At 44.9% G+C, this 12,927-nt stretch overlaps 1 protein-coding gene across 1 annotated transcript; it reads right to left on the reverse strand.

Moving 5' to 3' along the window:
* Positions 1 to 4,904: 4,904 nt before the first annotated feature.
* LOC309564373 (uncharacterized protein) lies at positions 4,905 to 11,180 on the reverse strand (the record flags this gene model as incomplete). Its single annotated transcript, XM_082269000.1, has 2 exons — positions 4,905 to 6,645; positions 11,065 to 11,180. 2 exons carry the CDS (start codon positions 11,178 to 11,180, stop codon positions 5,313 to 5,315), a joined length of 1,449 nt encoding a protein of 482 aa, XP_082125126.1. The 3' UTR covers positions 4,905 to 5,312.
* Positions 11,181 to 12,927: the final 1,747 nt, after the last annotated feature.

A 12,927-nucleotide genomic window follows, 5' to 3' on the forward strand; every position in this document is an offset into this window, starting at 1 on the left:
AAATATTAGTGTGTTTTTCCCAAAATTTACACTCTTTTTTTGTTTAGAACGCAAAAACGAAAAAAAAAAAAAACGCAGAGGAGGATCAAATACCGCCAAAAGATAGCTCTATTTGTGGGAAAAAAATGACATCAATTGCGTTTGGGTACGGCGTCGCACAACCGCGCGATTGTCAGTTAAAGCAACGCAGTGTCGAATCACAAAAAAATGGCCTGATCATTAAGTGCCGGTTCGCACATATGCGATCACAGACATAGCATATGATTCAGAGCGCACTGCTCCTAAAAAAAAAAAAAAAATCACATGCAATGTCTGTGCCGGTGCAAATTCAGCCATACAGTTTGTATGGCTGAATTCGCACCGCAATCGCAGTGAACTCGCACAGGACCCTTTTTTTGGTCCGCAGCAGAATCGGATCGCATGGTGGTTCACACCAGTGCGATCCGATTCTGTGCGAACTGTCAGATCTGATCTGGGGTTGTCGTTAACTTTGAATTGACACCCCCAGCGTATCGCATATGGCAGTGTGAACTGCCTGTGCTGCGGATGCGATGCGGGAACACGCAGATATATTCGCAATAGTGTGAAACGGCACTTAAGGGGTAAAACCTTCCAGGGCTGAAGTGGTTAAAGTGAGCCTGTTGCTCTGCCTGGGCCTGACTTTAATCTCATGTCTGTGGGTAGCCTCAGCCCTACTGTGCCTTACAAAAAAAAAAAAAAAAAAAGACCTAAAGCTGGCCATAGATGGTTCAAATTTTGGACAGTTCAGCAGGTACCAGCCAAGGTTCAAACCGTTTATGGCAGTGATGGAGAACCTTGGCACCCCAGATGTTTTGGAACTACATTTCCTATGATGCTCATGCACTCTGCAGTGTAGTTGAGCATCATGGGAAATTGTAGTTCCAAAACAACTGGGGTGCCAAGGTTCTCCATCACTGGTATATGGGAAGGCTGATTGTAGCCAGGATGATGGATCGACGAGCTTGGGCACAACCAGCCAGTCGGATTTTTTCATGTAATTATTGCCAGCAGGCTATAGCTCCTAGAAATAATTGTGTTTTTCCCCTCCTCCCCTCCACCCCCCCCCCCCCCCCGCCAGAAGAACACAATAGCTCTGCAGGAGTCGTTCCCCCATCAACACTGACCCATGGTTATAGAAATAAAAATTGCACCATCTATGGCCGGCCTAAAGGAGAAGTAAAGCCAAAGCTCATTTGGCTGTACTTCTGTGGATCACGGTAGTGCAGTTCGTTCTGCAGTCCACTGTCGGCTGACATCACAGAGCCGGTCCAGGCAGGGGAAAGATCACCACCAGATGGTTGGGATCCACCCAGAAGCCTGGATCAGAACAACAATATCTCTCCTGCACTCGAGTGGTATGCGGGAAGGATGAATCTTCTAGGCGGTTTTATGACACAAATGAATAGGTCTTGCTGCCCCCCTCAGGACCAAGGGTATCCAAAAGGCTCTACAAGAAAACAACAAGAGAAGGGCGCACCGACCTTGTGCATTACCACTTAAAAGTTTATTAAAAGCAAAGGGTAGCGTACAAAATACTCACAAACTTAGCATATGAACAAGCATATAGGAAATGGGCACCGCTCGCTTCCAGGACACTTCTCTACTGCTGGATAGCGTGATGGCGTCCTCAAAACCTGATGTGGCTTACGCGTTTCGTTTGTGGCGATTTTGGCTCTGAGGAAGAGGGTCCTCCCTCGAAACGCTTAAGCCACATCAGGTTTTGAGGACGCCATCACGCTATCCAGCAGTAGAGAAGTGTCCTGGAAGCGAGCGGTGCCCATTTCCTATATGCTTGTTCATATGCTACGTTTGTGAGTATATTGTACGCTACCTTCTTTGCTTTTAATAAAACTTTTAAGTGGTAATGCACAAGGTCGGTGCGCCCTTCTCTTGTTGTTTTCTTGTAGTGCCTGGATCAGAACCTCAAGGAGCACAGCCCGGGGAGAGAGGAAGAAGTGAGTGGTTCTCGGAGAATCGAGCGATCAAAGACCGTTGATCGCTCAGTTCTCAGTCTTAGGGCCGGAGGGGGGGACCAATGCTGCATCGACCAAGGCAAGTATGATTCTTTAAAAAGAAAAAAAAAATCTTTAGTAAAAAATGTATATTATTTGGAGTGATTCTCACCATGTCGGGTCCGCAGTATCAACACACTTGACAAGATTTTACAAGATTCAATATAACAAAATCTTATTAATCAGGTAAAAGTGGAATGAATTAGGCAGCAGTTTTGTCCGTTTTCCTTGAAGGGATTACTCCACCAGCAGCGTCGTCTCTCCCATTTCCATATATTCTATACTCCATTTTCTTAAGTGCTATATATACGTCCCATTTCAAAAACTGGGCCAATGGAAGGACTCTGCTTTGACGTAATACAACCAAAACTCTAAAAGAGTACGAAATGTTCTCACACCGTGGAAAAGGGGGGTTCCGGTGAAACGTCATACGTAAGAGATGGCAGGACAGTCCAAGACCTACTTCAGATGCCTCCACTGTAATTCTCACTTTAAAACTGAGGATGGGTGGTCTTTAAAAAGAGCCTGGAGATCGAGATCACAAATTCTCAAAACAAAGTGGAACTATCATGTATGATTTCGGTAGTTGAATGGGTAGACCTTCTCTGTCACAACAGGTGAAGGCCCCACGGAGCAATGAATGGGCCTATCGTGGTTGGCCGGTTCACTGATCCATCACCTCATTTGTTATCTTCTTTAGCCGCTTTGTGATTGTCTTGCTCTGGTGATTGATATTCGGGCAGTGAGGGCTAAGCTCTACTAGGGGCTTGAGGTTTACTCCTGGCTTTACCGGGTCATAGTACTTTCTTGTATGGTCGGGAAAGGTCTACAGCTGCACAGAGAAGAAACGTAGTGGTTGATGGCTCTGGGAAACCTCTCTTATTGTCTATTCGAGAGTTGTGTATCTGTATTTTTGCTTTCTTGCAAAACTATCTTTCGACAGCCAATGTGGTCAATCAGTGCAACAAGGAACTTAATCAAGAGGATGAGGTCCAAAACGACCTCACCAGCTACAAGTCCATCCTCTAAAAAGAGAGTCCCCAAAACGTAAGTCAGCACCAAAAAAAGAAAGAAACCCAAGAAGAATGAGCTTTCTAGGAATGCCTGCATAAACTTTCTAGCAACAAATAACTCTTTACGACAGGGGGTCTCCAAACTTTCTAAACAAAGGGCCATTTACTGTCCTTTAGACTTTGAGAGGGCTGGATTGTGGCCAGTGGGAGTAGAAAATGCCCTGGAGTCCATGGGAGCAAAAAATGCCCCATCATTGGTTTTATTGGGAGGAATAGTGCCCCATTGTTGGTATCGGGGGAAGAAAAGTGCCCCATTAATGGTTTTAGCAGGAGGAATAGTGTCCCATTGCTGGTTTCAGGGGATACAATAGTGTCCCTTATTTGGTGTCAGTGGGAAGAATAGTGCCCCATCACTTGTGTCAGTGGGAGGAATAGGGCTTCATTGTTGGTATCAATGGGAGGAATAGTGCCTCATTCTTGGTTTTAATGGGAAGAATAGTGCCCCATCATTGATATCACTGGGAGGAATAGTGCCCCATTGTTGGTATCAGTGGTAGGAATAGTGCCCTATTATTGGTTTTAGTGGGAAGAATAGTGCCCCATCATTGATATCACTGGGAGGAATAGTGCCCCATTGTTGGCATCAGTGGGAGGAATAGTGCCCCATTGTTGGTATCAGTGGGAGGAATAGTGCCCCATCATTGATATCACTGGGAGGAATAGTGCCCCATTGTTGGTATCAGTGGGAGGAATAGTGGCCCATCATTGGTGTAAGTGGGAGGAATAGTGCCCCATTGTTGGTATCAGTGGAATAAATAGTGCCCCATCATTGGTATCAGTGGGAGGAATAGTGTCCCATCATTGGTATCAGTGGGAGGAATAGTGCCCCATCATTGGTATCCGTGGGAGGAATAGTGCCCCATCATTGATTTTAGTGGGAGGAATAGTGCCCCATCATTGGTGTCAGTGGGAGGAATAGTGCCCCATCATTGATGTCAGTGGGAGGAATAGTGCCCATCATTGGTGTCAGGGGGAGGAAAAGTGCCCCATCATTGGTCTTAGTGGGAGGAATAGTGCTCCATCACTTGTGTCAGTAAACAGAATAGTACTCCATTGGTGGTGTCACTTGCAAGAATTATGCCCTTCTGCTGGTGTCAGAGGTGGGAATAGTGCCTTGAATGGGAGGCAGGAATAGTGACCCAAGGGCCATATAAAAGCAAAGAGCGACAGTTTGAAGACCACACTGCTCAACGCCAACACACAAAGTACTTTATCCTCGGGAGGGAACCCCTTGGCTCTCTGTTGTTTCGGACCACCATAAGTAATTTAGGACATACCCTGAAACAACTGCACAACATGGAATTTGACCCAACTGGTACATTTTTTTTCATTATTTTTGAGTCTCCGCAGTTTTGTTATTACCCTTTCCTTGTCTACAACACCTAAAGGCCTCATACAGGGATAAAGACTTTGTTGCAAATCTAACTTATGGTACCAAGAGCTTCAACTGAGATATTTTGAAGGCCTTCCTTTAAAGAGTAACTCCTGGTGGTCCTCTTCAGTGCAAAACTAAACTCAGTCATTCTACCCATGTCCTGGGAGTCCATTTTGTCAATAACAACCCCCCCCCCCCCCCACAAAGGCGTGCGGCCATACAGGTTGGGCCCACAGTACTCCAGGATGTCATCGGTTGCGCTCTCAACCAAACTGTCAAACCATCCAATGGCTGGTTTCATAACTGATCACATGAGCAGCACCATGGCAGTTGAAGATGGCAGCTTTCTTCGTCTGAAAACGATAGGAGGGTTTAGTTCCCGAAATTATGAGGGCTTTAAAAAAAAATGACTGGGAGGAAGGGTTCTTCAGAGAGTGGGGGTGGGGAATCCTGGAGAAATGCTTTAACAATCTCTAGTCCCTCACTAATGAGGCCACAGCTGAGCTTCCACGGGTTGACTTTTCTGCATTTCTTAAGGCTGTAATTCATGAAAATATCGCACTCACGCCTGCCGAATAAAAAAATACATTTCCCCAAGAATCTCTGGCAGTTTTAGACAAGTACGCTAAAGTACAAAGATATTAAAAATTGTTCATAAACAAAAATATTCATCCTCGGCTACGTCCCACAGACTGGAGTCCATCTTGACGCCTTCATTGGCGAACTCTCCGTACGTCATCAGTGGAACAGCTCCTACATTCATAGCGGGAAGCTCCTCTTTGTCCCACGTTGGATGATTTTTAGACAACCGATAAAATGCTCCTCGAAGTTCTATACTACGTTCGGTCTGTCATGATTATCGATACCTGATTCGCTGCTAAGGCTTTCTACTGACCCCGGGGCAGAAAGGGCTTCATAGTCAAAGTGGATTTTTTTGTGTCTTTTCAGGTCAAAATTGTTAATGAAGCATTTCCCGCACGCCGAGCAAGAATACGGCTTCTCTCCGGTGTGGATCTTGTGGTGTCGGATAAGATGGGCGTTGGTGACAAAACATTTGCCGCAATCGGGGCAGATGAAAGGCTTGACACCCGTGTGAATCTTTCGATGGACGCCAAGATTGGACTTGGTGGTGAAATGCTTCCCGCACTCGGGGCAAGGGTGCGGCTTCTTGGCGAGGTCGACGGGCAGGCTTTTGAGGAACTCCGCGCGTTTGGAGCCGGGCTTCGGCCGGTTCTCATCGTGGATCTTCTCGTGTCTTTTCAGGTCGGAGTTGCTGATAAAACTTTTCCCGCAGGCCACGCAGGAATGCGGCTTCTCCCCGGTGTGAATCTTCCAGTGTCTGATGAGGTGGGAGTTGCTGATGAAGCGCTTGCTACATTCAGAGCACCGAAAAGGGCGCTCGCCGGTGTGGATCCTCTGGTGCAAAGACAAGTTCGAGTTGGTGGTAAACCGTTTGCCGCACACCGGACAGCAGTAAGGCTTTTCTCCGGTGTGAGTCCTCTGATGATGTGCCAGATATGTGCAGGTGGTGAAAGACTTCTCGCAGTCGGGACACGAGTATGGCTTCTCTCCAGCGCGGCTCCTCTTGCGATTGAGGCGTTCAGAGTTCCGCTTGGTAGAGTTCACGTCACACTTGTACGGCTCATCTGCTGGTGGCTCCTTTTGGTTGTTGTTATTCTCTTCATCTTCAGCAGATACACTGCCATACTCTGAATCTTCTGTGAGATCTCCACCATCCGACTCCGTCTCAATAGAAGTATCACATGGAGGCGAAGAAGATTTCGAGAGTGGGAGTTGGTCTTCGTCACAAGAGTCAACTTCTTCCTTTACATCGGTGGATGCACGACTAGGGTCATCAAGTGTGGAGCATCCAGAGTGCAGATGGTGTTCTCCATCGCTCCACTGGGGTTCCTCCTTAATACCTGTGGCTTGGAAAGCAACAGCAGTGTCTCTATCACACTCGGATGGCTCGACTTTAATTCCGGAAATATATGGCTGTGGTGGATCTTCCGTCTCCTCTTTGCACAATGTCAGCATCCCGGGGACATCCTCCACTGCACGGGACATAATTTGCCCTTCCAGGAAGGAGAGTTTAGCAGTTGAGCGATTTACAACAATGTTGTGAACTTCTTTCAGCAGTGGTTGGGTCCTCCATGCAACAAACCTGTTGGAAAGAGGGACATGATGGTGAGAAGGTGGAAGGCTGGAGATACATCAGGTTGTTAGTTAGAAAAAGGATTCTAGAAAGAAGGACTCTACAGGAAATTCTCACGTTGGAAGCAGGGTCCCCCATTTGACCAAGACAAACCCAGAATGTATTTATTTTCAGATAACCTGGTACAGAAGGGTCATAGCGGGCCACATCGGCATCATGGCTGCCCTCAAAGGGGCGGTTATAACTGTAAGACTATATACATTTTTTCAGGGCTTCTTTTTTTTTTTCTATCAAAAAATAGGTGCAGGAAATAAAATAGGAATGCACTACAGAGTGCAGAGTTTAGGGGTGCGCTACGTACAGAGTGCAGGGTTTAGGGATGCGCTACGTACAGAGTGCAGGGTTTAGGGATGCGCTACGTACAGAGTGCAGGGTTTAGGGATGCGCTACGTACAGAGTGCAGGGTTTAGGGATGCGCTACGTACAGAGTGCAGGGTTTAGGGGTGCGCTACGTACAGAGTGCAGGGTTTAGGGGTGCGCTACGTACAGAGTGCAGGGTTTAGGGGTGCGCTACGTACAGAGTGCAGGTATTAGGGGTGCGCTACGTACAGAGTGTAGGTTTTAGGGGTGCGCTACGTACAGAGTGCAGGGTTTAGGGGTGCGCTACGTACAGAGTGCAGGGTTTAGGGGTGCGCTACGTACAGAGTGCAGGGTTTAGGGGTGCGCTACGTACAGAGTGCAGGTTTTAGGGGTGCGCTACGTACAGAGTGCAGGTTTTAGGGGTGCGCTACGTACAGAGTGCAGGTTTTAGGGGTGCGTTACGTACAGAGTGCAGGTTTTAGGGGTGCGTTACGTACAGAGTGCAGGTTTTAGGGGTGCGCTAGGTACAGAGTGCAGGTTTTAGGGGTGCGCTACGTACAGAGTGCAGTGTTTAGGGGTGCGCTACGTACAGAGTGCAGGGTTTAGGGATGCACTACGTACAGAGTGCGGGGTTTAGGGGTGCACTACGTACAGAGTGCAGGGTTTAGGGGTGCGCTGTGTACAGAGGTACGCTACACACAGACTGCAGGGTTTAGGGGTGCACTGCATACAGTGCAGGGTTCTGGAGTGCGCTACATACAGAGTGCAGTGTTTAGGGGTGCACTGCGTACAGAGTGCAGGGTTTAGGAATGCACTACAGAGTGCAGGGTTTAGGGGTGCACTGTGTACAGAGTTCAGAGGTACGCTACACACAGACTGCAGGGTTTAGGGGTGCACTGCATGCAGTGCAGGGTTCTGGGGTGCGCTACATACAGATTGCAGGGTTTTAGGGGGTGCACTGCGTACAGAGTGCAGGGTTTAGGAATGCACTACAGAGTGCAGGGTTTAGGGGTGCGCTGTGCACAGAGTTCAGGGGTATGCTACATACAGACTGCAGGGTTTAGGGGTGCACTGCATACAGTGCAGGGTTCTGGAGTGCGCTACATACAGAGTGAAGGATTTAGGGGTGCGCTACGTACAGAGTGCAGGGTTTAGGGGTGCGCTACATACAGAGTGCAGGGTTTAGGGGTGCGCTACATACAGAGTGCAGGGTTTAGGGGTGTGCTACATACAGAGTGCAGGGTTTAGGGGTGCGCTACACACAGAGTGCAGGGTTTAGGGGTGCGCTACATACAGAGTGCAGGGTTTAGGGATGCGCTACGTACAGAGTGCAGGGTTTAGGGATGCGCTACGTACAGAGTGCAGGGTTTAGGGATGCGCTACGTACAGAGTGCAGGGTTTAGGGATGCGCTACGTACAGAGTGCAGGGTTTGGGATGCGCTACGTACAGAGTGCAGGGTTTAGGGATGCGCTACGTACAGAGTGCAGGGTTTAGGGATGCGCTACGTACAGAGTGCAGGGTTTAGGGATGCGCTACGTACAGAGTGCAGGGTTTAGGGATGCGCTACGTACAGAGTGCAGGGTTTAGGGATGCGCTACGTACAGAGTACAGGTTTTAGGGGTGCGCTACGTACAGAGTGCAGGTTTAGGGATGCGCTACCAACAGAGTGCAGGGTTTAGGGCTGCGCTACGTACAGAGTGCAGGGTTTAGGGGTGTGCTATGTATAGAGTGCAGGGTTTAGGGGTGCGCTGTGTACAGAGTTCAGAGGTACGCTACACACAGACTGCAGGGTTTAGGGGTGCACTGCATACAGTGCAGGGTTCTGGAATGCGCTACATACAGAGTGCAGTGTTTTAGGGGTGCACTGCGTACAGAGTGCAGGGTTTAGGAATGCACTACAGAGTGCAGGGTTTAGGGGTGCGCTGTGTACAGAGTTCAGGGGTACGCTACACACAGACTGCAGGGTTTAGGGGTGCACTGCATACAGTGCAGGGTTCTGGGGTGCGCTACATACAGAGTGCAGGGTTTAGGGGTGCACTGCGTACAGAGTGCAGGGTTTAGGAATGCACTGCAGAGTGCAGGGTTTAGGGGTGCGCTGTGTACAGAGTTCAGGGGTATGCTACATACAGACTGCAGGGTTTAGGGGTGCACTGCATACAGTGCAGGGTTCTGGAGTGTGCTACATACAGAGTGAAGGATTTAGGGGTGCGCTACGTACAGAGTGCAGGGTTTAGGGATGCGCTATGTACAGAGTGCAGGTACGCTGTGAGTACAGGGCAGGCAGGGACCAGTGAGAGCTGCCGAGAGGAAAGCTGTCCTTGTAAACACAGAAGTGATGATGAGTGGAGGGGGAAAGCTGAAGGTGGCGGTACCGAATTCCGCCACGTTCCTGCTAAAAAAAAGCCCTGAGTGCAAGGGCCACATAAAATGGCCTGGCGGACCGGATTCAGTCTACAAGCCTTGCGTTTGACACCCGTGTTGTAGAGAAAGATGGGACTGAGACCGAGGCTTATACACTATGACCTCCAAAACCATTTCCTCCTCCACGAATGACACCTGGCTGTTATCTCTGGGGACATCAGACCCCAGCACTTTATCTGATCCCTTGCTGTGACAATATCCCATGATTCCTAGCACTGCTCACCTCTCCTATCAGCAGACCAATGGTCCGGTCATCGTTCCTCGGATGTCAGGGAGGGTGGTGCGGCTCTGCCTCCTGCTCCGTCCTATACTCCAGGATGGTTGCTGGGTCTCAAGAGGTCTTCTCCTGTGTATAGAAAGGAACACACTCATTGGTATACAGCGAAATACCCCATGGCCTGGCTCTTTATATCTTTGGGACTTTCCGATTGGGAGATCTCACTGCCATAAGTCCCGGCTCGGTTACTGTCCGCCTTGAAATATGGACGTTCCCACCAACCTATGTGTGGGAGATGATGGGCACAGTAGGGGTACAGACCCAGGAACTCAACACAGGGATGGTGGGAACCCCGCATAATGGGCACAGTAGGGGTACAGACCTGGGAACTCGACCCTGGGATGGTGGGAACCCCTCATAATGGGCACAGCAGGTGTACAGACCCGGGAACTCAGCACAGGGATGGTGGGAACCCCGCATAATGGGCACAGTAGGGGTACAGACCCAGGAACTCAACACAGGGATGGTGGGAACCCCGCATAATGGGCACAGTAGGGGTACAGACCTGGGAACTCGACCCTGGGATGGTGGGAACCCCTCATAATGGGCACAGTAGGTGTACAGACCCAGGAACTCAGCACAGGGATGGTGGGAACCTCTCATAATGGGCACAGCAGGTGTACAGACCCAGGAACTCGGCACAGGGATGGTGGGAACCCCTCATAATGGGCACAGCAGGTGTACAGACCCAGGAACTCAGCACAGGGATGGTGGGAACCTCTCATAGTGGGCACAGAAGGTGTACAGACCTGGGAACCCAGCACAGGGATGGTGGGAACTCCTCATAATGGGCACAGCAGGTGTACAGACCCAGGAACACAGCACAGGGATGGTGGGAACCCCTCATAATGGGCACAGCAGGTGTACAGACCCAGGAACACAGCACAGGGATGGTGGGAACCTCTCATAATGGGCACAGCGGGTGTCAGCTGACAATTCCACTTTAATCCCTCCATCAGACGCATGACGTAATGATGACCACATGGGTTGCCCTTCTGGAAGACAGGTAGCCCAATCCAATGGCAGTCAACGCACAGTGTGGCCCCTGAACGGCGCATCTTACAATGCCAACGCTCAGGTACGGGTGCCCCCCGGGTTCAACCAGTCAATTTTAATTTATAAACATAATTCAACACAATATTTGAAAATCATATCATAATAGAAACAATAATAATAATAAAAGAAAAAAAAAAACTAAATATATACACCTCTTAGTTCTGGGGGTCATGTGACCAGGGGGGGCAGCTTATAACTTCATTACAAACCCCCTGATTACATGACTGACCCCCCCAATACTGACAGCCCCCTCCCCCTGGATGTAATACATGTTCAGCATACCAGTGAGGCTTCCTAGCTCCCCCATAGTTACCTGCAGCAGCTACCAGGCACCTCACACATCACCCTCTCCTCTCCTTCTTCCTGAGACAACAGCAAAGGAAGTTGTAGGGGCACTTCCGGCCTGTGCGTTCCACGGTGCTTCTGCATTGTGCGTTCCAAAGGCCGGATGGCAGCCGGCGTGCTCTTCCCCGCGATCCCGGCTTCGAGGTTCCGCCCACTGGTATGTCGCTGAATGAATCGCTTCTGAGTTCTCACCCTCTGAGAACTCCCCAGTCTCCGGCCAGGATCAGCTGAGGATCACTGCTCATTTTATTATATACAAATAATAAACAGAAAAAAAAAGATAATAAACAGAAAATAAAAATTAATCTTGACTAATAAAGACATACAATAAAATGCCATATCAATTTTTCATTGTCTAAAATCATTAAAATAGTAATACTAAAATTATTATTATAATTAGTAGTAGTGGTACTTTAGTTTATTTTTTATTAATACTGAAATAAAATAATTCTAAAAAATTAATAAAATTGACAATAAAGATAATAATAATATTTTAGTATTACTATTTTAATGTTGCTATTATTATTATCTAAATAAAAATATTTCTAATAAATTACAAAAAAAAAATGTGACAATGAAGATAATAATTATAATGCTTTAAGCATTACTATTTTAATGATTACTATTTTGATGATAATACAATTTCAGTATTACTATTTTAATGATATTATTATTATTAATATAATTAATTAAATACAATAATTCTACTAAATTAATTTAAAAAAATATTGACAATGACGGTAATAATAATTTTAGTATTACTATTTTATTAATTACTTTTTTAAACGATAATACATTTTTAGTATTACTATTTTAATGATAATATTGATATTATTACTGAAATAAAATATTTCTATTAGATAAATAAAAAAAATATTTACAATGAAGATAATAATATATTTGATTTTACAATTACTATTTTAATGATAATATTATTATTTTTTTTTCTTCAAACAAGATTTTTTTTTTATTATTGCTATTATCAAAATAAAAATATTTATAATACATTACTAAAACAAAAATTGACGATGTAGATAATAATTATAATAATTTTAGTATTACTATTTTATTAATTACAATTTTAATGATAATACAGTTTCAGTATTACTATTTTAATTATATTATTAATATTATTATTACTATTATTATTATTATTATTAATTATTAAATAAAATAATTTTATTAAATTCATTTTAAAAAAATATTGATGATGAAGATAATAATAATTTTAGTATTACTATTTTTATTGATTACTGTTTTAAATGATAATACATTTTTAGTATTACTATTTTAATAATAATATTATTATTACTGAAATAAAATATTTCTATTGGAATAATAAATAAAATGTATGATGGAGATAATATTAATAATAATAATTATTATTATTAAATATGATTAATAATAATATTCATAATAATAACAATAATAATAATATTTTAGTATTACTACTATTTTAATAATTACTATTTTAATGATAATACAATTTAAGTATTACTATTTTAATGTTGCTATTATTATTATTGTTATCTAAATAAAAATATTTCTAATAAATCACAAAAAAAAAAAATGTGACAATGAAGATAATAATTATAATGCTTTAAGCATTACTATTTTAATGATTACTATTTTGATGATAATACAATTTCAGTATTACTATTTTAATGATATTATTATTATTAATATAATTAATTAAATACAATAATTCTACTAAATTAATTAAAAAAATATTGACAATGACGGTAATAATAATTTTAGTATTACTATTTTATTAATTACTTTTTTAAACGATAATACATTTTTAGTATTACTATTTTAATGATAATATTGA

The sequence above is a fragment of the Pelophylax lessonae genome, assembly GCF_965119305.1.
Source record: "Pelophylax lessonae genome assembly, chromosome: 9".
Taxonomy (NCBI): Eukaryota; Metazoa; Chordata; class Amphibia; order Anura; family Ranidae; genus Pelophylax; species Pelophylax lessonae.